This window comes from Leptopilina boulardi, unplaced genomic scaffold (genome assembly GCF_019393585.1).
Source record: "Leptopilina boulardi isolate dan_hultmark-lab unplaced genomic scaffold, ZJU_Lbou_2.1 LbouV2_218, whole genome shotgun sequence".
Lineage (NCBI taxonomy): Eukaryota > Metazoa > Arthropoda > Insecta > Hymenoptera > Figitidae > Leptopilina > Leptopilina boulardi.
In genome coordinates this window covers 547,400-572,304 of record NW_026137772.1, presented here as the reverse complement: position 1 = coordinate 572,304, position 24,905 = coordinate 547,400, and the positions used below count along the sequence as shown (strand labels likewise).

The 24,905-nt window shown below is 28.1% G+C and overlaps 1 protein-coding gene across 2 annotated transcripts; it reads left to right on the top strand.

Moving 5' to 3' along the window:
* The first annotated feature begins 15,385 nt into the window (after window positions 1-15,385).
* Window positions 15,386-24,532, top strand: LOC127279571 (circumsporozoite protein-like). Of its 2 annotated transcripts, XM_051301996.1 has the most exons (11): window positions 15,386-17,068; window positions 18,082-18,132; window positions 18,595-18,639; window positions 19,253-19,303; window positions 19,719-19,763; window positions 20,287-20,337; window positions 20,593-20,643; window positions 21,024-21,074; window positions 21,736-21,786; window positions 22,243-22,293; window positions 23,797-24,532. In XM_051301996.1, exons 1-11 carry the CDS (start codon window positions 16,978-16,980, stop codon window positions 23,913-23,915), a joined length of 657 nt encoding a protein of 218 aa, XP_051157953.1. In that variant the 5' UTR covers window positions 15,386-16,977; the 3' UTR covers window positions 23,916-24,532. The 2 variants fall into 2 exon arrangements, with proteins under 2 accessions (XP_051157953.1, XP_051157954.1); XM_051301997.1 differs by lacking the exons at window positions 18,595-18,639; window positions 19,253-19,303.
* The last annotated feature ends 373 nt before the right edge of the window (window positions 24,533-24,905 follow it).

Genomic DNA, 24,905 nt, shown 5'->3' with positions numbered 1-24,905 from the left:
AAGAGAGTTGGAAAGCCTTTATTCAAGAAAAAAACCAAGTTGCAGAACATAATCTGCTACAAGAAGAGTTGCAGAAGACAAGGCTGGAAAATGAAAACCTGTCGGCCAAGGTAGAAGCGTTGAAGAGCGATCTGGAAAAACTAAAGGAATCAGTAGCAAGCAGAGACCAAGGACAAAATTATGACGAACAGCTGAGAACTATCAGAGCCGAGCGAGTGGAGATGGCAAGGCAACTGGATTTAGCTAGGCAGGAGCTGGAAAGAGTGAGACTAAATAGAGAGAGACCCGGAAGTTCAACGCAAATGAATCGTTCAGCCATATTGGAAGAAGAACGGCGAGCATTAGAACTTGAACGACGAAGGTTGGGGGAAATCCGAGAAGAAGTGGGGAGCCATCGCAATGACTCACCTAGAAGGTCCTCATTCAACATAAGCCAGCAGAAATTGTGTATTACGAAAATTGGAGAGTTGCTGAGCACATTCGACGGCACTGGTGGGAATTTTGACAGCTGGGAACGACAGGTGAAAATACTTGTTGATACCTATAACTTGGATGACGACTCTACGAGGATTCTAATCTGCTCCAAATTAAAAGGCAAGGCGCTGAGTTGGTTTCACTCGAAACCTGATTTCATTCAGATGCCCATTGACAGTTTGCTGACAGAATTGCAAAAAATGTTCCATCGGAGGCCGAGTAGAGTGCTACTACGAAAACAATTTGAGGAGAGAACCTGGAAGAAGGGTGAACTTTTTAGTGAATATCTGCACGACAAAATCATTTTAGCAAACAGAGTTCCAATTGACGAAGCCGAACGGCTAGATTATTATATTGATGGCATAGCGGATTCTAACATGCGTGATCAGGCGCGAATTCAATGTTTTGATTCAGTGGAAAAACTGCTGCAAGCGTTTGAGAAAATCGCGTTATCTGGCAGAAGTCAACCAACGGACGAGAAGCCAAAAGGATTTAGAAGGGATGACAAACCGGGCACTAAAAAGGGTTCCAAGGAAGGTGCTAGTACGAGGTCTTCGGTTCGTTGTTATAATTGTGGAAAATGGGGCCATTTATCCACTGAATGTCAGCGTCCAGAAAGAAAGAAGGGGTCCTGTTTTCGTTGTGGGGGAGTTGATCATGTCATCAAGGATTGTGTGCAGCGAGGATCATCGGTGGCGAAGGAGGTAGCAAATGTCGATTTAGGTAATCAAGAAGATGAGTTCCTGAGATCAGCTACATATGAGTTTCATCTGGATGGTGAGGTTTTTAATTTAACTCTGTCGACGAGACTGGATAGTGGTAGTCCAGTCAGTTTTATAAAAAAAAAATTTGTAAACCCTGAATTAATTGAACCTTTTGATTCTCATTGTTTTGAATATACAGGTATAAATGAGTCCAAATTAAAAATACTTGGTCGGGCAAAGTCTAGAGTCACGCTAGGACGGCTGATTAGAGATGTTGATTTATTGATTGTAGATGATAATACTATGAAATTACCGGTAGTCTTGGGTCGCGATTCATTCCGTAAATTTGGTTTTAAAATAATGGAAACAGATGATAGTTTGGCGGAAGCAGTGTCAGAAATTTTAAATATTGATATTGACGAGTCTGAAATTGATGTTATTGGGACTCTTAAAATTAATGACGAAATTGCAGTTGAAGATCGCGATAAAATCAGGGATTTGTTTTTTATAGAATATATCAAGCCCGAGCGGCCTGAAAAGCCTGCTGTGAAAGCGGAATTGACTATTCGCTTAAAAGAACATCAGCCTTTCCGGTTTGCCCCTAGACGGTTGTCATTTATAGAAAAACAGAAATTGATAGAAATCATTAAAAATTTGATAACCTTGAAGCGTATAAAACCGAGTGATTCCGAGTATGCATCAGCAATAGTGCTGGTTAAAAAGAAAAATGGCGAAATGCGCTTGTGTATCGATTTTCGTGTATTGAATAAATTTCTTATCGGGGATAATTATCCTTTACCGCTAATCGACGATCAGCTCGATATTTTAAATAATAAAAAATATTTTTCTCGGTTGGACTTGAAAGATGCATTTCGCCATATTTCTATTGCCGAGGATTCACAAAAGTATACGTCTTTTGTAACACCGATTGGACAATTCGAGTTCACTTGTATGCCTTTTGGTTTAAAAGTGGCTCCGTCACGTTTTCAAAGATTTATAAATACCGTTTTTAAAGATTTGATTGAATCTGGGGAAGTGGTTGCCTATATGGACGATTTGCTTATAGCCACCGTATCAATTGACGAGCATATTGTAATTTTGCGTAAAGTATTTAGATTATTGATTGCAAATAAAATGGAGTTGAGAACCGACAAATGTGAATTTTTATCCACAAAGATTGAGTTTTTAGGTTATGTGGTGTCTGAAAGTGGTATTAGTCCCACCACAAAAGGGATCGAAGCCGTGACAAATTTTCCCGAGCCCAGAACTGTGAAGGACGTACAGAGTTTTTTAGGGGTTGCCCAATATTTCCGAAAATTTGTAGAAAAATTCTCTTTGATTGCAAAACCTCTGTACGACCTTCTCAAAAAGGGGGCGGAATTTAATTTCAAAAAAGATCAGTATGATGCGTTTAAAATTTTAAAAGCAAAATTAGCCGAATCTCCGATCTTAGCGATCTACGATCCTCGAGCCGAAACCGAACTGCATTGTGATGCAAGCGCGCTGGGGTACGGTGCGATCTTGATGCAACGTGGAAAGGACTTGAAGTTTCATCCCATTTTTTACTTTTCAAAGCGGAGTACTGAAGTTGAAAGCCGGTATCACAGTTTTGAACTTGAGATGTTGGCTATTGTTTATGCCGTGCGTAGATTTCGAGTTTATCTCCTCGGAATCCCGTTCAAAATTGTGACCGATTGTAACTCTCTAACGCTCGCTTTGAAGAAGAAGGAAATAAATCCCCGAATTTCCAGGTGGGTTATGGAGCTTCAAGGTTACGATTACACTACTGAGCATCGAGAAGGAAAGCGTATGAGTCACGTTGATGGTTTGAGTAGGCGCAGTTGGATAGGCATTGTAAATGATAATTCCTTTGAAACAAATTTGGTAATCGCGCAAAATAAAGATAAAATGATCGCTGATTTGAAACAAAAAATTGAGATTAGGCAAGATAAACATTTTGAATTGAGAAACGGGGTTTTGTATCGTATAGGAGAAAACACTGATACCCTTTTGTTTTATGTACCGGAATTTATGGAGAAGAATGTATTGTTCAAGTATCACGACGAATTAGCTCACCAAGGGGTGACGAAAGTGTATGAGACTTTGAGGAAAAGTTATTGGTTCCCGGACATGAAAAACAAAATAAATGAACATATTAGGAATTGCTGCAAATGTATAGCGTTTACGCCGTCTTCGGGCAAAGTCGAGGGTAAAGTTAATGTGATACCTAAGGGTGATAAACCTTTTGAGACAATACACATCGATCACTTAGATATATTTGATGAACGGGTTAAATCGAAAAAACACATTTTAGTTGTGATCGATGGTTTCACCAAATTTGTAAAATTGTACCCGACAAAAACCACGAAGTCGGCGGAAACTATTTCGTCTTTAAAAAATTATTTCGCAAATTATAGTAAACCCAGAACGGTAATTTCTGATAGAGGGACTTCGTTTACTTCGCAAGAATGCCAAGAATTTTTTAAGGAATGCGATATACAGCATGTAAAAGTCGCGACTGGTTCCCCGCAGGCTAATGGCCAAGTAGAAATAGTTAATAAATCTTTGGGTCCAATGTTGGGAAAATTAAGTGATTACGAAGCGGGTAAACAATGGCCTAAAGTATTATCAGATATCGAATTTGGACTAAATAATGCAGTACATATGTCTACTGGCGAAACTCCGAGCAAATTGTTATTTGGACTAAATCAAAGAGGAAAAATTAATGATTATATTAAAGAATTTATTGAAAATAAGATTAGTCCAAATACCAGGGAGCTCGAAGTTTTACGTGCAAAAGTCGATAATAAAATTGGAATAAGCCAAATGCGATATGCGGCGAATGCGAACAAAAAGAGAAAAGATGCTTTTGATTATCAGGTTGGTGATTTCGTAATGATTAGGAATTTTGACTCGACAAAGGGAATATCGCCAAAAATAATCCCGCGTTTTAAGGGGCCTTATATAGTCTCGAAAGTCTTACGAAATCAACGCTATGTTGTAGCTGATATTGAAGGATTTCAAGTAACCCAGCGAAAATATGAGGGTGTCTGGGAACCAAGAAATATGCGTCTGTGGTGTCAGTCATAATTGTAAATATGTGTGTGTAAGAATAATAGACTATGCGCACGCGTACGTCACCACGGTGAGCTTCGTTTTGGTTCAACCTAAACTGCATGACCCTTCTCAGGTTTTTTTTATATCAATTCGGTGATGCCTCACGATCATTTTAAGACGAAAATTAAAATAATCGTTGGAGGGAAACTCAAATTATATTGATTTTTAAATTTTTTTTCTAGATTATTGAAGATATTTTCATTAAAATACCGTTTGGTAAAATACTTATTGCTTCAAAAGCTACAATTTAACATAAAAATAGATTATATATAATAATTAAACCATTTTGATACATAGAATTAAGAAACTGTTTAAAAATAGTCGAAAAAACTGAAATTTTTCTAATTTTTTAAACTTTACTCCTTTATTTAACGTTATTTCAATAAAGTCATGTAGAAGTGAATTAAAGTACATAAAATTTCCTGTAAATCAAAAAAAAACTCTTCTATCTATTACACAGCCCCACAAAAAAAAAAAAGTGTCATGTACTTTTGACCGGAATACCCTAACCCTATGTATTTTGATACGCTGAACACGAATCCGAAGTCCGTTTTGCTCCATCACGTCAGGATTTTTTTCTAACCTCAAAAAACATGTCGGATTTTGTGAAGTAGGCGATTTTTTTAAAAATTGATGTATTAACTTCAAACTTGGTATCTGGGGTTTTTTCGTGTCGCTGATTACGAATCTGAAGTTAGATTTTCAAAATCCAAAATGGCGGATCCAATATGGCGGACGAATTTTGAAAAAATTTTAAGATTTACTTCAAACTTGGTATCTAGGGGTTTTTTGGGTCGCTGATTACGAATCTGATGTCAGATTTCCGAAATTCGACATGTCTGATTCAATATTAAGGAATTATTTATAAAAAATTGTCAGATTATTATGAAATTTGGTATCTACAGGTTTTCTAAGTTGCTGACAAGTAACACTAGGGAAGTGCCATACGACGATTTTTCTGAAACTTGGCAGTTTTGTAGTTTTTTAAAAACAATTTGACACGTATGTTTTGTTTTTCACCAAAAGCTGATTTATGGGGGGAACTACCCCTTGAATTTTTTTTTGGTAGGGGGACATTATTTTACGAAATTTTTTAAAAATTAATGTGCAATAGTGTATCTGGGGGTTTTTTGAGTCGCTGATTACGAATATGATGTCAGTTTTCAAAAATTGATAATGGCGTATCTAGTATGGCCGATAGAAGTCCATGCTGGATATGCCATTTTGAATTTTTGAAAACTGACATCATATTCGTAATCAGCGACCCAAAAAACCCCCAGATACAGATAATGGCGTATCTAATATGTCCGATAGAAGTCCATGTTGGATATGCCATTTTGAATTTTTCAAATCTGACATCATATTCGTAATCAGCGACCCAAAAAACCCCCAGATACCAAGTTTGAAGTAAATCTTAAAATTTTTTCAAAATTCGTCCGCCATATTGGATCCGCCATTTTGGATTTTGAAAATCTAACTTCAGATTCGTAATCAGCGACACAAAAAACCCCCAGATACCAAGTTTGAAGTTAATACAGCAATTTTTAAAAAAATCGCCTACTTCTCAAAATCCGACATGTTTTTTGAGGTTAGAAAAAAATCCTGACGTGATGGAGCAAAACGGACTTCGGATTCGTGTTCAGCGCGTCAAAATACATAGGGTTAGGGTATTCCGGTCAAAAGTACATGACACTTTTTTTTTTTTGTGGGGCTGTGTTATTGTTACAAAAATATGGTCATTTGAATTTTAAATTTAATGGATAAATAGTTAAAATTTACCATTAGGTCTAGATTATTTGGTAAAATTGTTTTCGCAGAACCTCATCTCAATTCCATAATTAAATCGCGCTCTTTGTGAATACAACGGCCTTCACGCATTTTAAAAATATCGTGGTTGTTACCAAATATTTGTACCTTACCATTTACTTTTTAAAAAAGTAAATATTTTAAATATGATTATGTTGCATTTTTCAAAATAAACGGATTTTTAAAAACTACTCAAATCTCTCTTATAGAAATAGACATTCTTTAAACCAATGTAACTTTCGATGTAAGTGAGATAAATCAGTTTTTTCAATTTGAAACTGTTCAAGATTAAACCTTCTTATACGTATTATATTCTGGAATTGAGATGAGGTTCTGCGAAAACAATTTTACCAAATAATCTAGACCTAATGGTAAATTTTAACTATTTATCCATTAAATTTAAAATTCAAATGACCATATTTTTGTAACAATAATAGATAGAAGAGTTTTTTTTTTGATTTACAGGAAATTTTATGTACTTTAATTCACTTCTACATGACTTTATTGAAATAACGTTAAATAAAGGAGTAAAGTTTAAAAAATTAGAAAAATTTCAGTTTTTTCGACTATTTTTAAACATTTTCTTAATTCTATGTATCAAAATGGTTTAATTATTATATATAATCTATTTTTATGTTAAATTGTAGCTTTTGAAGCAATAAGTATTTTACCAAACGGTATTTTAATGAAAATATCTTCAATAATCTAGAAAAAAAATTTAAAAATCAATATAATTTGAGTTTCCCTCCAACGATTATTTTAATTTTCGTCTTAAAATGATCGTGAGGCATCACCGAATTGATATAAAAAAAAACCTGAGAAGGGTCATGCAGTTTAGGTTGAACCTAAACGAAGCTCACCGTGTCACGTTTTTAAATTATGTGATGTGAGGATTTCGATCTATTTAATTTTGTAAATCAGTACAATTTCTAAATTTTAATTTGTTTTTAAATTTGTGTAAATCTGAACAATCTGCGATAAATTGTCTTAAATTTTTGAAATTGTAAATTAACGATACCCGTGGACGGGATGAATCAGGATGGTCGAACTGTAATATGTGTAATGTACGCGAATGCTAGAAAGTAAATGACGAATGACTTGACGAAGAGAATTACGAATTTAGACGATTATGTCCGATTAACCTTCGCCGGACTGGATACTTTTTATATACACGGTTGACAAGATCCCACCCAGGGTGGGCCAAATGTTTTCTTCTTTGTATATTGCAATAAAAACTTAGAATCATTCAGTTTTTTTCCAAAATTGTTATATGTTACCAAATAATATATTTTATTAATGTTTTGTTGATTTTTTATTTGTTAAACAATTTATTATTAATAATTTATAACTTTTTCAAATATACATACGACAGTAGAAGAATTTTATAAATTTGTTACCTTTTCTTCGTAGTTATTAATTCAAAGGTTATAAATAAAATAAAATATATAATTCAATTTGCAACAACTATTATTATAAATTGTTTAAACAAATAATTGTTGCTATTTATTAACATTCTTCATAATATTCCTAGAAAATTGCAATTTTTTTCTAATTTTGCAACTTAACAAGCACAACATAATAACACAAAGATTTTATATGAATTTACTATTTAACCAATTGTTTAAACAAATAATTGTTTAAACAATTGTTGAATTAATAATTTTACATCAAATATATCTTTTATTATATACCGCTTGATAAATTGCAAAATTAGAAAAAAACTGCATCTTTCTAGGTGCAGAACAAAGAAAGTTAATAAATAATAACAATAAATTGTTTAAACAAATGAAAAATGCAATATAATATTTTTTATATCTATTATTTGACATCATAAAACACTCACAGTGAAAAGTCTGCATGATTTCAAGTCTTTTTGTAAAATAGAATTAAAAAAATATCTGAATCATCCCGGTTATCTCCGTACATACATTGATAAAAGTTATAAATAATCAAGAAGAAATTTTTTTTAAAAATTTGTTTTTACATTTTTTGAAAGTTCTTAAGATTTTGTTCAGTGACTTAAAATCGCGATTCAATTAAGGCAAAACTTTAGAAGATATGGCAATTTCAATTTGTCTGGCCCACCCTGGGTGGGCATCTTGTCAAGCGAAGGTTAAAGGAAAGTGATAAGAGGAGATGGGCAGAAGCTCGTCGACCGTGGTTTATACTTGTCGGAAAAACTATGTATAGTAATATTATAAAGGAGTGACAATGTTCTTAAAATATATCCTGACTTTCTTTTAAATTGTGTTTGTTTTTATTTATTTTATTGCACTACAGATTTATTTAATATGTTATTTATTTTACAACATATTAAAATGATCAAACTCAAATAGAAAATAAATGAAAAAGTCATTTACCTCTCTGAAAATTAGCCTAAATAAATAATTTAAGTAAATTATTTATTCCCTAAATTAACTAATTAATTGGAGGGCAAGGATTCATAGTCGTTACACCAGCCTCTCAGATATCATATAAGATTATGTAAAAAGATAAAAAAAATATAAATAATAAAAATTGATATTTTAAATAATAAAAAAAATTTTATATTAAACACTTGTTCTTTATTCTTTAGAACTTACTTTTATATTGTAAAATCCAATCACAAAATAATTCAATCACTCTACACAAAAACTATCTGTCAAAATTCAATATGTAAATAAATATATTTGATCTGCTTGAATAAATGTCAGAGAATGCCCAAATTTGGGTCTCCTTCTCTATTTATTAACTCGAGAAGACGCTTCATCCCTCACATTTCTCTCTATCCCATGTAGGTTTAAATTTAGTAAGTGTGTAAGAGAAAATCTGACAGCTGATTGCTTGAAAATCCGCGGTTTTTTCCTTCCTACCTTTCTTCATATACTTTTACTGTATATTTCTTACCTTCAAATTTTCCCTCCAATCGCATTTTTCGCAGCCTCCTATTTTCTTAGCCAATAGTATTTAAATTATTTTGGTAAGGACAGAGCGATTTCTCTCTTTCTAATTCCGTTGTAACGTATACAGAGATAAATGCCATTGTCCAGCTGTCAATCATTTTTCAATTATTAATATAATTTCTTTAAATCTTTGATATCTTAAAAAATAATAATTTGACAATGTTTTTACTTTTACCATTAATATTTAAATAACTTTTACTTTTATGTGACATATAATTTTTACTTTATTATTATTATTTAAGCAATAAAATAAAATAATTTGTTTTATTTTATATAAAAAATGAAAAATATGGTTAATTAATTTAATTATAGTTTATATTTATTTTTAATATTGTTAATAAAAAATCTTTAAATTTGAATTAAATTAATACCCAAGAAGCACGTAATATATCCTCATTATCAAGGTAATATTACACGTGAGATTCGTAATATAACGCTGTAACATTACAGTAATCTTACAGTGATCTTAAAATGTCCGCCTCAAGGTAATATTACCGGGAATATTACTGTAATATTAACGGTAATATTACAGTAATATTAACGGTAATATTACAGACTGATTTAAGTTATTCATAAAGCATAAAAAACGTAAATATATTATAAGTCAATTTGGCTTGTTGGTAAAACTCTGGACTCGTGTGCTTTGAGTTCGGGGTTCGATGCCCTGGATGGGTAGATTTTTTTCGTAAAGAAATGTTCCCATAATATTACTGTAATATTCTCTTGTAATATTACCTTAATATTAAGGGTGCTGAACGGAGAAACTGTCAGAGGTTCTCAAACACTTTCCCCTCTTTTTTTAAAAATTTTAATTTTATCATTTTTTAAAAAAAAAACCAAACACTTTTACAAAAAAAAGGCTCTTTATCAAAAAACTATAGGGTATAAGGATTTTAGAAAATATTTGTTTGCCAGATTTCGATGTTTCCTCGAGCAAGAAAATTAATCCTAATATTAAAACTGACACTTTGCTACAGAAAATGGCCGTCACATGTCTCACGAATATCTTGAGAGACGTATTGCCACGCGAGAATTTGAGTCAAGAAATCTTGTTCTAAACGTGTTTTCTAAGCAAGAACACAGATGGCGACAGAGGAGATGTTGAAATAAAATTTATTATAAAATTAGATATTTTCTATAAAAAGAATTTTTCGAAAGTTTAGTAAGAAAAATGCTTTTTATAAAAAAAATAGCAAATAAGAATTTAAAAAAAAATTTGTTTATCTGTGTAAAATTTTTGAAGGAGTGTCAATATTATTTCCGCGACAAAAGTTGACAGCTTATTGTAGAAAATGGCAGTACCACGACAGGTTGCCTACAGAAAGGGATAATACTTTATCCTGTATCGAAATCTTATAAGGTAAACAAACAATTTTTTGTAAATGAACATTTTTAAAAATATTAATTTTGATACATTAACAAAAAAAATTGTTTATTTATATTAATAATAAGTTTTAAATATATATATTATTTTTGAGTATTTAGAAAAATTTTTAATATGTTTTTAAAACTATATTTTGAAAAATATTAAAAATTTGAAAAATTATTTGCAACAAAAATTTTTATAAAAATTTAAAAATATTAATTAATCAATTAATAATAATAATTAATTAATATTTAATAATATAATATTCAAAATTTTTGCTTCTAAAAGAAATTTTTATTGTATAATAGTAATACCTCTTTCTATAGGCAACCTATAGCGTTACGTGCCAATTCTAGGACAAGCTGTCAACTTTTATTGCGGAAATAATATTGACGCTTGTAAAAACACCGAATCTTAATAAACAAATTTTTTCATAAATCTGTATTTACTATAGATTTTTGGAAAAGAGCCCTTTTTTAAATAATGTTTCTGGATTTTGTAAAAAAATTATTAAACACTTTTTCCTTTTTTACTGAAAATTTTCACTTTGATCATTTAAAACAAAAATTTAGACACTATCGAAAGAAGGTCTCTTTATCAAAAAACTATAATCATAATCAAAAACTATAGTCAATATTATCTGACAGCTTGTCATAAAAAAATAGACTTTACGCAACAGGTTGCCTATATAGAGGGGTAATACTATATTAGTGTTAAAAATTATTTTATCATCAAAAATAATTTAAGTTATACTTTTTTTGAAAAATTTGTAATACAAAAATATAAATAAAAGAATTTGTTTATGATAATTATTAAAAACTAATAGAGGTTACAATTTTAAATAAAAAATTATTTATTTATTTCAAAAACTAATTATGCATTTTTATTATTTTTATTTTCTTTTTAAAACTTTTATTATCAAAAAACGATTGCCCGCTTACAGAAAGAAGGGACAGATGGCGCAGTAGAGGTGCTTTCAGTAAAAAAAATCAGACAAATGCGAGTTACACTCGTACTATTCATGAAATCGAGGGTTCCTTATACACAGCGATCTTATTTGATATAAAATCCAATTTTTATTTTTCGAAAAAAACTCAATTAAAACAATTTCCTATCATGTTTGTTAACTTTTTCTTATATTCTACACGTCAAAATACGTAAAAATGTTCTGGTGGAAAAATACATTGACAACGGCAGGACCATCAACTCCAATTTTATTGGGCTTGCTTTTTTTTTTTGTAATCAACACCTAAAAATGCATAAATTTTAAACCTTTTTTCATATATAATTTTCTTCGATTTCGGTATTCTTCTTGTCTTGAACCATAGTTTTATTGATATTTTTGTGCAAAAACATTGATTTGTTTATTTATAAACAAAAAATAAAAAACCATGATAACAATTGAATTTCAAGTTGAAAAAAAGCTTCACATACTTAATACCCTTCTGAATAATATTTGTTTGAGAAAAAAATGGCACGCATTGGAAAATTGGGTTATTTAAACATTTTTTACAGCGCGCATAGCCCGTGTAATACATAGTGACACGCACCGCGCAACGTTCAGCTGGAACTCCAATCGTGCGTCTCCAATAGGAACCTTAAAGGCCTTTCTCCAATAGGATCCTAAACTCTTGCGTTGCGTATGCATTGCGTCGGTTGCTATTGGCAACCAATGCTAAAATCAACGCGTCAGTTACGCAACGCAAAAGTTTAGGTTCCTATTGGAGAAAGGCCTTAAAGCCTTTCTCCAATAGGATCCTAAACTTTTGCGTTGCGTATGCATTGCATCGGTTGCTATTGGCAACCAATGCTAAAATCAACGCGTCAGTCACGCAACGCAAAAGTTTAGGTTACTATTGGAGAAAGGCATTTATGTCGGTTCTACAATGGGCACGTGTGTACGAGAACGTGTAGGTTCTGTACTGACGTCACCTATTTGCAGAACATTGTGACGTCAGCACGTACATGTGCACGTACATGTACAAATGTAACCATTGTAAAACCGACATAAAGCAGAGTCCAGAATGAACACGTTACGTTATAACGTTAACGTGCTGACGCCATAATGATATTTCAAATGTGTGACATCACACGTTAACGTTAACGTACCGCGTAACTTGCTCATTCTGGACTCAGCTTTGGTTGCTTCGTACGTGAACGTGAACGTTTCGTGCTGACGTCACACGGAACGTACACGTTTGCGTACGAATGTGTCCATTGCAGAAGATACTTCAGGTTGAGTCCAGAATAGACAAAAACATAAACGTGAACGTAACGTATCCATTTAAAATACATTGTGACGTTATATTTACGTTCATGTTTTTGGTCTATTCTCGACAGGCCCTTAAAGCATTCGTAAACAGACGTATGACATCACCAATACTAAACTAAATGAGAACCAACGAGACGTATACGCAACGCTTGTTCTTAGGGTCCCATTGAAGACGCATCATAAGGGCCTGTGCAGAATATACAAGCCTTGCATACACATCGAGTTGGTTCCCATGTAGTTCGGCATTGGTGACGTCATACGTATACGTTTACGAATGCTCTTAGGTTTCTATTGGAGACGCTCCATTAAGGCCTTTCTCCAATAGTAACCTAAACTTTTGCGTTGCGTGACTGACGCGTTGATTTTAGCATTGGTTGCCAATAGCAACCGACGCAATGCATACGCAACGCAAGAGTTTAGGATCCTATTGGAGAAAGGCCTTTAAATGGACACGTTACGTTCACGTTTATATTCTTAGTCTATTGTGGACTCAACCTAAAGTTGGTTCTACAATAAGCGCGTCGGACATGAACGTATATGTGCTGACGTCACCCATTTGAATAGCATTACGATGCGTCGCGTCTGTGTTTGCTCCATTCTGGAACTAGTTTAAATAAACCGATGCGTCGAATGCCATTATACATGTATATATGAGGCGCTTCATATGAGAACGACATATGATGTCTCAGATCAAGAAGACTAGAATAAGGAGGTCTAAGTCAGGTAGTGGGGGTACGTAAAGAATTTGTTTTCGAGGTAGGCCGAAAGGCAGAGTGTGCGGTAGACTTCTGCGCACACCAATACATATACAAAATAAAGATACACATATAGAATTACTGAAACTTGTATGTTTTGGTATGCGCAGAAGTCTACCGCACACTCTGCCTTTCTCGAAAATCCGCCTACTGCAACTACCAATTTCATACGTATACTTACCATACCCCCACTACCTGAGTTAGACCTCCTTATTCTAGTCTTCTTGTCTCAGGTTTTCCTTAACTTTTGGGTTTTGAGAGACATTTTGGTGTTAAATAAGTATGTAAATTTTGAATTAAATTTTTTTAATATGTTTAGAGATATTTGCATTAAAAAATTATTGTAACATTTTTTTCTTTTTCTTATAACTTTTGTTCTTTTGATCCTACAAAAAAAAGTTCTAAATGTTTTTTACTCTAAAAATGTTAAAATTTATGAAAAAAATTATTGCACTAAAAAATTATTAAATTTCAATTATTTTTTAAAATATAAAATTTAATTTCACGTTTTAAACATGTTCTTCCTATTTCTCAAGCCTGAAAAAAATCATGAATGAAGTTGATAATGTACTAAAGACTTCCTGAAATTTTAAGCTTGGCGTTATTTTTTGTTTTCGAGATAAAAATATTTAAACATTGAAATGCATGGGTTAAGCGCATAAAATAATCATTCTACAGGGGCCCAGTGAGAACACGCACCGCATGTGACCGTCGCCGCGGCGCACTAAATTATGGGCCCCTCTTACAATGATCGTTTTGCGCGCTGAACCCATGCATTTCACCGTTTAAATATTTTTATCTTGAAAACAAAAAATAACGCCAAGCTTAAAATTTCAGGAAGTCTTTATTACATTATCAACTTCATTCATGATTTTTTTCAAACTTGAGAAACAGGAAAAACATGTTTAAAACGTGAAATTAAATTTTATTTTTTAAATAAATTAATTGAAATTTTATAATTTTTTAGTGCAATAATTTTTTTCATAAATTTTAATATTTTTAGATTAAAAAACATTCAGAACTTTTTTTTGTAGGATCAAAAGAATAAAAGTTATAAGAAAAAGAAAAAAATATTACAATAATTTTTTAATGCAAATATCTCTAAAAATATTTTAAAAATTTAATTCAATATTTACATACTTATTTAACACCAAAATGTCTCTCAAAACCCAAAAGTTAAGGAAAATCTGAGACATCATATCTCGTTCTCATATGAAACGCCTCATATTAATATATGAAGGTTTTACGCCGAACCAACATATTTTCCACTTTGACCTGTTCAATTTTGCTTAAATTTTTTTACCGTTTTGTATCCTCGAAAAAGAGATAAAAATAGTTTTAAAAACAAGATTTTAACAATTAAATTACAAAAAATATATGTTTATATAAACACGGTTCGGAAAGAATTTTTTTTCTGTAACACATATCACGTGGATTTTTCGTTTTAAAAAGTTTTGTAACAGTTTTTATTTCAGTACTCTTAAACGATTCAGTTGACACTGTGTTTGTAAATAATTTTTATTTGCGCTAAAAAAATGAAGTCATTCGTCCTAAGATGGACAGTCTGGTGGCCCTAAGATGGACATATCACCTTAATTTCTTAATTTTATTTATTTTCAATGTTACAGTTACTTAATATTGCGGACCCTGGTTCGAATGTCCGAATTGTGACTCAGACATTTCAGCTTAGATCTGGATTTATTGTTAATCTCCTTTAATTAATTTTAAAATATAACTAATCTCTTACTAAATAAATTATAAATTAAATAAATTGGATTGGATAAATTAAATAAATTAATTTAATTAATTTATTATTTTTATAATTAATTTTCTCCCAATATTATTTAATTTTTGACATTTAAAAAATGTTAGAACTTTTAAAAAATATAATGAAGAAACAGAAAATTGGTTCAAAAATCCTTACTTGATATTTTATTTTACCTGTTTTTTAATGCATATTATGAAGGCGTCCATCTTGGGGACACTTTTTTTCAAATCGAAATTTATAACTATTTAAAAAAATTCTTTAAAATATGTTTGTTTTCAAATTGAAATTTTTTCTTTATGGCCAAAAGATACCTTATTTATTGTACTTTCATACGGTATGCATTATTTTTAAATATCCTAAAACGTTTAGGTTCTATAGCACAAAATTAAAACTATGTCCATTTTGGGGCCCTCTCCCCTAGTAAATTTTAATTTTATAATTTTTTGGATGAAATTGTTGTGAAGTTCATTTAAAAACACACTTTTTAAAAAAAAAACTTTAAAACTTGATGCATTTTTAAGGAGAATGGAGGGTAAACATAACCTCAAAAACCTGTAAAAACTAAAAAATTGTTTCTGACGCAAACAAAAAAATAATAAATATTAATTTTAAACAATTTTAGAAGATCTAGATTTAGGGGCTGTTCACAAAATACGTAACGCGTAAGGTAGAAATTTTTAAAAAAATCGTTACGTATTTTGTGAAAGTCTATTACTCCTTTCGAAAAAAATTATTTTTTTCCAATATATTTTGTCATTTGATTTTTTTGAAAAATCACATATGTTGTGTAAAAAGATGAATTTGACGAAAGGTTTTTTCCTGCTCTATCTAATGTTACACATTTTTTTTATTAAAAAAATTTTTAATTTACCTATTTTTTGAAAATTAAAAATATTTTTGGATGTTTGTTAAGTGCACCAATTTTTTCTTTTTCATTGATTAATTTTAAAAAGATACTTTTATTCAAAAAATTATACAAATTTCATTTTTTTAGGTATATTAATTAATTAACAATATTGAACAAATAAATTTATAATGATTCTAAACTAACCACTTAAAAATTATGTATGTAATTCCGCATCCAAGGGGCTCTATAAGAATGAAAAGAATAGAATTGCAATTATTTATTAACAGTACACAAATCCAAGATACTTATAGGGCTCATTGAATGTGGAATGCATAAACTATCAAGTGATAAGTTTAGAATCACGATAACTTTATTTATTTCTAAAATATTTCATTCTTTATTTACATTAATTAAATAATCAATTAATATCTCGAAAGATCCTAATTTTGTTTAGTTTTTTTAATTAAAATTATACATTTAATGAATTAAAAAAGAGTCCATTTACAAAATTAATTAAAATATATTTTTGATTTTAAAAAATGGGGTAAATTTTTAATTAAAAAAAATTGCATCAATTTAAAAGAGCAGGAAAATTTATATATTAATTTAGAAGTTTGATTAACGACAAAAAATATTAACCTAAAAGTATTTTAAAACAATTATTTTTTATTAGAAGGCATTATAAGTAATTCTAAAACAATAAATCTATAAGTTAATTTTTTTACTCTGCTTATAATATTTTATTATATTCGAGGAGTTTAAATAAGTGCGGTTTTGACTATGCAAATCAAAAGTCCATTGCAGCGCAAGCGCATTTGGTGACGGTCGTTGGTATCTTTTGAGATTTGCTTGTTTCCTGCGCGTTGCGGTCACGTTGCTCTCCAGAAGACTTTGAGGAGTTCTTCGCGTTCTTCGCAACCAACAAAATGAGAGGTGCATCAAGCAATCGGAGAAGCAAGAGCGCTGGAAGAGGCAGGCGTGAAGGATCGCGAAATCGACGAAAGCGATCAAAAATAGGTGAGTACTTTTATTTTTCCTCAATAGAAACGGGTAACACTCTAGGAAGCCCGGAAGTCGAATAACCGGCAAACATCCCAGGTAATTATCTTTTTTCTTGATTTTATTCCAGTATTTATTATACTTATTTTTGGGTTTTATTATTGTTGTTTTGTTATATTTGAAATATTTTATTGTATTTATTCTTTCTTTTTTTATTTTTTTATTCTTATTATTAATTTCTTGAATTTTTATTACATAAACTATCGCTTTTCATTCTTATCTTATTTTCTTTTTATTTGTATTTTCATTTATGCATGCTGTTTTTTCATATTTCACTTTTGCTTTATTTATGTTTTGTTTACATTTTTTTCTTCTTCTTTATGTTGTCATTGTTTTTTCTATATTTGTTTCTCGCCTTCACTTTGATTTTAATATCAATTTTAAGAATATTCTCTCTTTTATTTTTTTATTTTTTTATTCATTTTCATACATCCAATTATTTGTTGTATTTAACTCTTATACATTTATTTCTTACTATTATCACATATTTGTATTTTTCTAATTAGATTTTTTTTCTTTCTGCATTTGTCCATTTTTCTTTTTATTAATTGTTTTTATATCATTGTCTCCAGTTTTCTTTTCTTTAGTTTATACTTAGTTTTATTATCGTTTTTATTCCGATGATTATTTTGTTAAATTTTTGCATATTTTCGCCTTTCATTTTTATTCTATTTATTTTTTTTCATTATATCAGTAAATATCTTCCTTTACTTATTTTTCTTATTCACATCCAGCTTACTCATATTATCGTTTTATTATATATTAAATAGGTATTTATAGTATTGCATTGTAATCATATTCTTCTTGTTTTAATTTGTTTCGTCAAATTTATTAATATTTTTATTTTTATATTTAATTCTTTTCTCTTTTTTTAAATTGATACTCTCGTTTTTATTAACCTTTTTTAAATTAGTATTTTTCAATTTATATTTTTTTAAATTTCTTAATCATATATTTATATTTCATTTTAGCAAATGCAGCAGCACACCATCCACCTTTGCCAGCAATAAACGACGATAATGGTAAATATATTTTTTATTTCATTATTATTTATTAGGTCTATTTTTGTTTTTATACACTTTTCTTATAATTTTATTACTGTTTTGATATATTTAAATTTTTTGTCGGATTTATTTCTTACTCAAACTTTTATTTACTATTATGATTTATTTGTATTCTTCTAATTATGTTATTATATATTTGTCCATTTTTTATTTTTTTTTTATATAATTGTCGCCAGTTATCTTTTCTTTAGTCTATATTTATTTAAATTTTTATTCTGAATAGTATTTTGTTAATTTTTTGTATCCTTTGCCACTCATTGTTATCATTTTTATTTTTTTTGTTTAATTATATCTAAAGTTTTTTATACTTTATTGATAGTTTTATTTTTATTTTTTTTGTATTTAAATCCTTTGTTTTATTTATTTTTTATTTATTCTTGTCAATTTTATTTGTTACTAAATTTTAAATTTTTTTTTCAGCACATGCTCCGATAAACCCTCCACAATTTCAACCAGTAAACTTAGGTAATTATAATTTTTCATTTATTTATTTATTGTCCTTTTTCAGTTTTTATTTTCATTCATTTTTTTATATAATTGTCGCCAGTTATCCTTTTTTGTTCTTTATTTATTTTAATTTTCGCTTTTATTCTGATGATTATTTTGTTAAACTTTTGTATATTTTTGCCTCTCATTTTTATCATTTTGATTCTTTTTATTTTTTGTGTTCATTATGTTTAGTTTTTTTTATTCATTATGATTAGATTTTTTTATTTTTTATTTATGTTTCTTCTTTATAATTTTATTCCTTATGTTATTTTTGTTTCTTGACATTCCTTTTTTTATTATTAATTTTTATTATATTCTCTCGTTTTTTAAAAATTATTTTTCATTGTTTCTATGTTTTGTTTTTATCATTTTTCTTCTTTTTGTATAGTATTGCATTTGAATCAGATTCTTCTTGTTTTAATTTTGTCGTCAATTTTATTAATATTTTTATTTTTATGTTTCAATTTTTCCTGTTTTATTCCTCTTTTTTTAAATTGATATTCTCGTTTTTATTAACCTTTTTTAAATTAGTATTTTTGAATTTATATTTTTTTAAATTTCTTAATCATATATTTATATTTCATTTTAGCAAATGCAGCAGCACACCATCCACCTTTGCCAGCAATAAACGACAATAATGGTAAATATATTTTTTATTTTATTATTTATTAGGTCTATTTTTGTTTTTATACACTTTTCTTATAATTTTATTACTGTTTTCATATATTTAAATTTTTTGTCGGATTTCACAATCCATTTTTTAATTTTTCTTTTTTTACACTTTTTTAATTTTTTTATATAATTGTCGCCAGTTATCTTTTCTTTAGTCTATATTTATTTAAATTTTTATTCTGAATAGTATTTTGTTAATTTTTTGTATCCTTTGCCACTCATTGTTATCATTTTTATTTTTTTTGTTTAATTATATCTAAAGTTTTTTATACTTTATTGATAGTTTTATTTTTATTTTTTTTGTATTTAAATCCTTTGTTTTATTTATTTTTTATTTATTCTTGTCAATTTTATTTGCTACTAAATTGTAATTTTTTTTTCAGCACATGCTCCGATAAACCCTCCACAATTTCAACCAGTAAACTTAGGTAATTATAATTTTTCATTTATTTATTTATTGTCCTTTTTCAGTTTTTATTTTTATTCATTTTTTTATATAATTGTCGCCAGTTATCCTTTTTTGTTCTTTATTTATATTAATTTTCGCTTTTATTCTGATGATTATTTTGTTAAACTTTTGTATATTTTTGCCTCTCATTTTTATCATTTTGATTCTTTTTATTTTTTGTGTTCATTATGTTTATTGTTTCTTTTTATTCTTGATTTATGTTTCTTAATACTTTTATTTCTTATGTTATTTTTGTTGTTGTTTTATTATGTATTTACTGCCTATAGTTTTTCATTTTATTAACATTTTTATTCTTTAAACTATTATTGTATTTATTATATTTTGTTTTCAATGATATTAATATTTTTTCCTTCATTTTTGTTTTCTGTTTTATTTCTATATTTATTAATAATTTTGTTCTTAATATTTAACTTAATACTGTAATTCTTCTAGTGACTTGATTTTTTAAATTACTCTTAATATTGTCCCCTTTTTTGTGTTAGCAAACGTTGCAGGAGATCCGCCACAATTGGAACCGGTAATCATCCCTGATGGTGATTATTATTTTTGATTTTATTACATATTGCTTTTTTTAGTTTTTTATACTTTTTTCATAATTGTTTTTTATTCTTATTGTAGTTAAATCTTTTGTTTTATTTATTTTGGTTTTATTCTTGTCAATTTTATTGGGGGCTGTTTAGAAAATACGTAACGCTTCCAGGGGGCAGGGGAGGTTGAAATTTCCAAAAAAAGCGTTACGTATTTTGTGAACTGACTTTTGCTACTTAATTTTATTTTTTATTTTTTAGCACATGCTCCGAGAAACCTTCCACAATTTCGACCAATAAACTTAGCTGATGGTAATTATAATTTTTGATTTAATTATTTATTGCCTTTTCCATTTTTTCATATTTTTTTCATAGTTTTATTATTGTTTTCTTTCTATGTAATGGGACTTTCTGGTTTAGAATTCAAAAAAATCGATTTCTTTAGTTTAAAAATTATGACATAGAGTTTTGGTTTTTATTCAGATTGTTCTTGTTTGAATTAAAATTGTTTTTATTTTCTTTTGTTTTCATTCTTATTAATATTTTTACTTAATTTTTGTTTTTAATCTTTCTCTGTTTTATTCCCTTTTCTCATTCATATTCTCAATTTTGATCTCACCATTTTTTATATTTGTATTCTTCTATTTACATTGTTTTTTTAATTCTTCATCTTATTTCCATATTTCATTTAGCAAATGGAGCAGGAAACCCGTTACAAATGCCACCATTTTACGTACCGCATGGTAATTATTTTTTTCCTCTTATTATTTATTAGGTTTATTTATGTTTTTCATTCCCTTTTTTTAATTGGATAATTGCTTTGTTATACTTAAATCTTTTCTCGTAGTTGTAGTTTTTTTAATATTTCATTCTTGATTCATTTTTGTCCCTAATGTTTGTATTCCTTAGGTTATTTTAGTTTCTTGTCTTTCCTTCTTTAGTTATAATTTTTTATTATATTCTGTTTTATTTTCTTATTATTTTTCTTATATCAGTTTTTATGTTTTATTTTTATAATTGTTATTAAATTTTTGTATTTTTATAATTGTTAAAATTTTTATACTTAAATCATTTCACATTTTGTAAATTATAATTTTATTGCTTTTTAAAATTTATTCTCATTTTTGTACATAGTATCTTCCTATTGTCGTTTTTAATGTATTTATAACATATAGTTTTGAATTTTATTCAGCTTCCTCTGGTTTTAATTATTATTGTATTTATTTTCTTTTTAATTTCATTCTTAAATTCTTACTTTTATTTTTGTTTTCAATTTTTCCCTTTTCTTCTTTTTTTTAAAATGATATTCTCGTTTTTCTTTTAAGCCTTTCTTCAAATTTCTATTTTGATACTTACATTATTTTTTTATTTTATTTTTAATCTTATTTTCATTTTTCATTCTAGCTAATGCAACAGGAAACCCTCCACAATTGCCAGCACTAAACGTACCTAATGGTAATTATGTTTTTAATTTTATTATTCATTAATACTTTTTTTTGTTTTTAATTTTCTTATTATTTTTCTTATATCAGTTTTTATGTTTTATTTTTATAATTGTTAAAATTTTTATACTTAAATCATTTCACATTTTGTAAATTATAATTTTATTGCTTTTGAAAATTTATTTTCATTTTTATACATAGTATCTTCCTATTATCGTTTTTAATGTATTTATAACATATAGTTTTGAATTTTATTCAGCTTCTTCTGGTTTTAATTATTATTGTATTTATTTTCTTTTTAATTTCTTTCTTAAATTCTTACTTTTATTTTTGTTTTCAATTTTTCCCTTTTCTTTTTTTTCAAAATGATATTCGCGTTTTTCTTTTAAGCCTTTTTTCAAATTTCTATTTTGATACTTACATTATTTTTTTATTTTATTTTTAATCTTATTTTCATTTTTCATTCTAGCTAATGCAGCAGGAAACCCTCCACAATTGCCACCACTAAACGTACCTAATGGTAATTATGTTTTTAATTTTATTATTCATTAATACTTTTTTCATTTGATTCTGACATATATGTCAAATTTAAGTCGGGAAATTCATTTCTTAATTTGACATTGACGTCAAAATAAATTTGAATTTGACATTAGAATGAGCTTGACTTTGATGTTAGAATTAAATCAAATTGCATAATCGACACTTAATTTTCTTTTTTTAGTCTATATATCTTTTGTTTTTATATTCCTTTTTTCTTTACATTCTCGTTTTCTTTCGTACTATTTTTTTTATTAAGTTTTCTTATTTATTTATAATATTATTCTTTTTTATTCAAGTCAGCTCTTTCACTGTAATTATTTTTTATTTTTTTACATTATTATTGTTTTTATTTTTAATTATTTTTATATTTATTTAATAATGTAATATTTCATGTTATGCGATTATTTTCATCTCTTTTTATTTCTCTTCTTGTTCCGTTTTTTCTTATATTTTAAAATTTTTTGTAGGTGGACAATTGCTTAATCAACTAGATAATATAATAATAATATTTTAATGAATTTTTTTATTGCTTTTTGGTACTTTTTTAGTTCTTTTTGGTTTTTATTATTATCATTTTTTGTTTATATTTTAAATTTGGGATGATCTAAGGTTCAAGGTTTAAGGCCATATTTATATTTTAAATTTTTTCTTTAACTGAGATAACTACTGTTTCAATTTACCGCTTGTTTTTTACCCCAACTGACCCTAATTATATTTTTATCTCTTTATTCTCGTCTGTTTTCGATTTTTAAATTTTTGTTCTTATACTGCAACAAAAATCAACTTTGATTTTTTCATTTTGCAAAATTTAATTAAAAATAAGAGACTGTTTTCATTTATCCCAAAAAATTGGAAATTCGGGGTAAATAGAAACAGTAGTTTTAAAAATATTTCTTACAATAGAGAGAGAGGGGGGGGGTATTGCGATTTAAAGGAAAAAACTTATATTATTGCTGAAACTTTGCAAATCTTTTTCTATTTACCCCAACTGACCATTCTTGTTTTTATTTCTTCAAATTTTGATTCGTGCTTCTATTCTCATTTTTGTCTTTTCTTTCCACAATTTTGTTTTTATTAATATTTATTAATTGTTTATTTTTATTATAGTTTTGTTATGTATTTTTTAAATCAATTTTATCGTTTTATTTTTTAGTTTTTTATTCTTATTCTTGTCTGTAATTTTTAAAATTTTATTGTTTTTTTTTAAATTTATAGAAAGGCCCCTTTGTGTTATTATTTTTTTTGTTTTTTAGCTTTTTTTCTATTCCTCCTTTTATTCATATACTTGTTTGTATTATCAGTATTTATCTTTATATATTTTTAATCTTCTTTTTATTATTCATGTTAGATCTTTTACTGTTTTTATTATTATTTTTGTTTCTATTTTTTCTGGTTTTACTTTTTTTTATTTTCTTCAATAATTATAATATATTTATTTTTGTTCTCATTTGTATTTTTATTATATTATTATTGTAATTTGTAGATGGTAGACAAGTGCCCCCACCGAGAGACCAGAATAGGCGGGGACGTAATAGAAGAGGCGGACATTATGATAGAAGGCAGGGTCCCATTATATACTGCCGCAACGTTTTTTATAATTAATTTTGTAAATTAATGTTTAAATAAATTTACTTTCGTATTTTTTGTAGCACATAATCTTTTCCTTCCAATTCATGATGAATTTGATAATTAAAATTTTCTTAAAATAGTTATGGGTAATTATTTTAAAATAATATTTTATTTTTTTAACAAATAATGCAAAAAAATATTCAATGGGAGGCACCTCCTATATTTAGACTACTTTAAATTTTAATGATGGCACGATGTTTTACTTTATAATTGCATTATTCGGGTCTTAACTACTTACAAGGTGGTAAAAAAATTTTCTAAGTTTTGACCATTTTGGTTTAGTTCTAGGTTGCCTCTTCCAAAAGGTACCTTTTTTAGTGCACTTCATTCCGGACAACCAGTAATATGAAAATTGAACATTCAAACGGGAATCTCATCACAACGCTTTATTCTAGACAATAAACCAAAAAGACGATTTTTTAAAAGGTTTTTTCATTTTTATGTAAATTTTTCAAAAAAATTCGCAAAAAACGCAGTGTTTTGGGGCAATTTACCACCCGTATAAAAAAACAGGGGGTAGAAATATGAAATTTTTTAAGTTCTTAAGTTCTTTCTATACTTTTTTAAATAAGGAATCGAATGATTTTGGGTTTTTTAAAATTGCTTCGTTAGATTTCGAGAAAAACCGCGCACCAGTTTGAAAAAAGATTTTTCATAACATAATACATTGAGGCAGGACTATTAAACAATTTTTTATTACAACATTCTTTGCATATTAAAAAAAAAAACATTTTGGGACAGTAATTTTATGATACTGAGGAACATTCTCAAGCAAAAAATCTTTTTTTTGGAAAGCTAAACTAGAAAGTCCTTTCAATTAATAAAATTTGTAAAAATTATATTTATGATATTCATAAAATTATTTTAATCTAAATAACATTTTAAACTTTGAATTAAACTAATTGTCAGATTTCGAATACTCAGAGTTAAGGGTTTCTAAGTAATAAATTCTATTTATTGTTA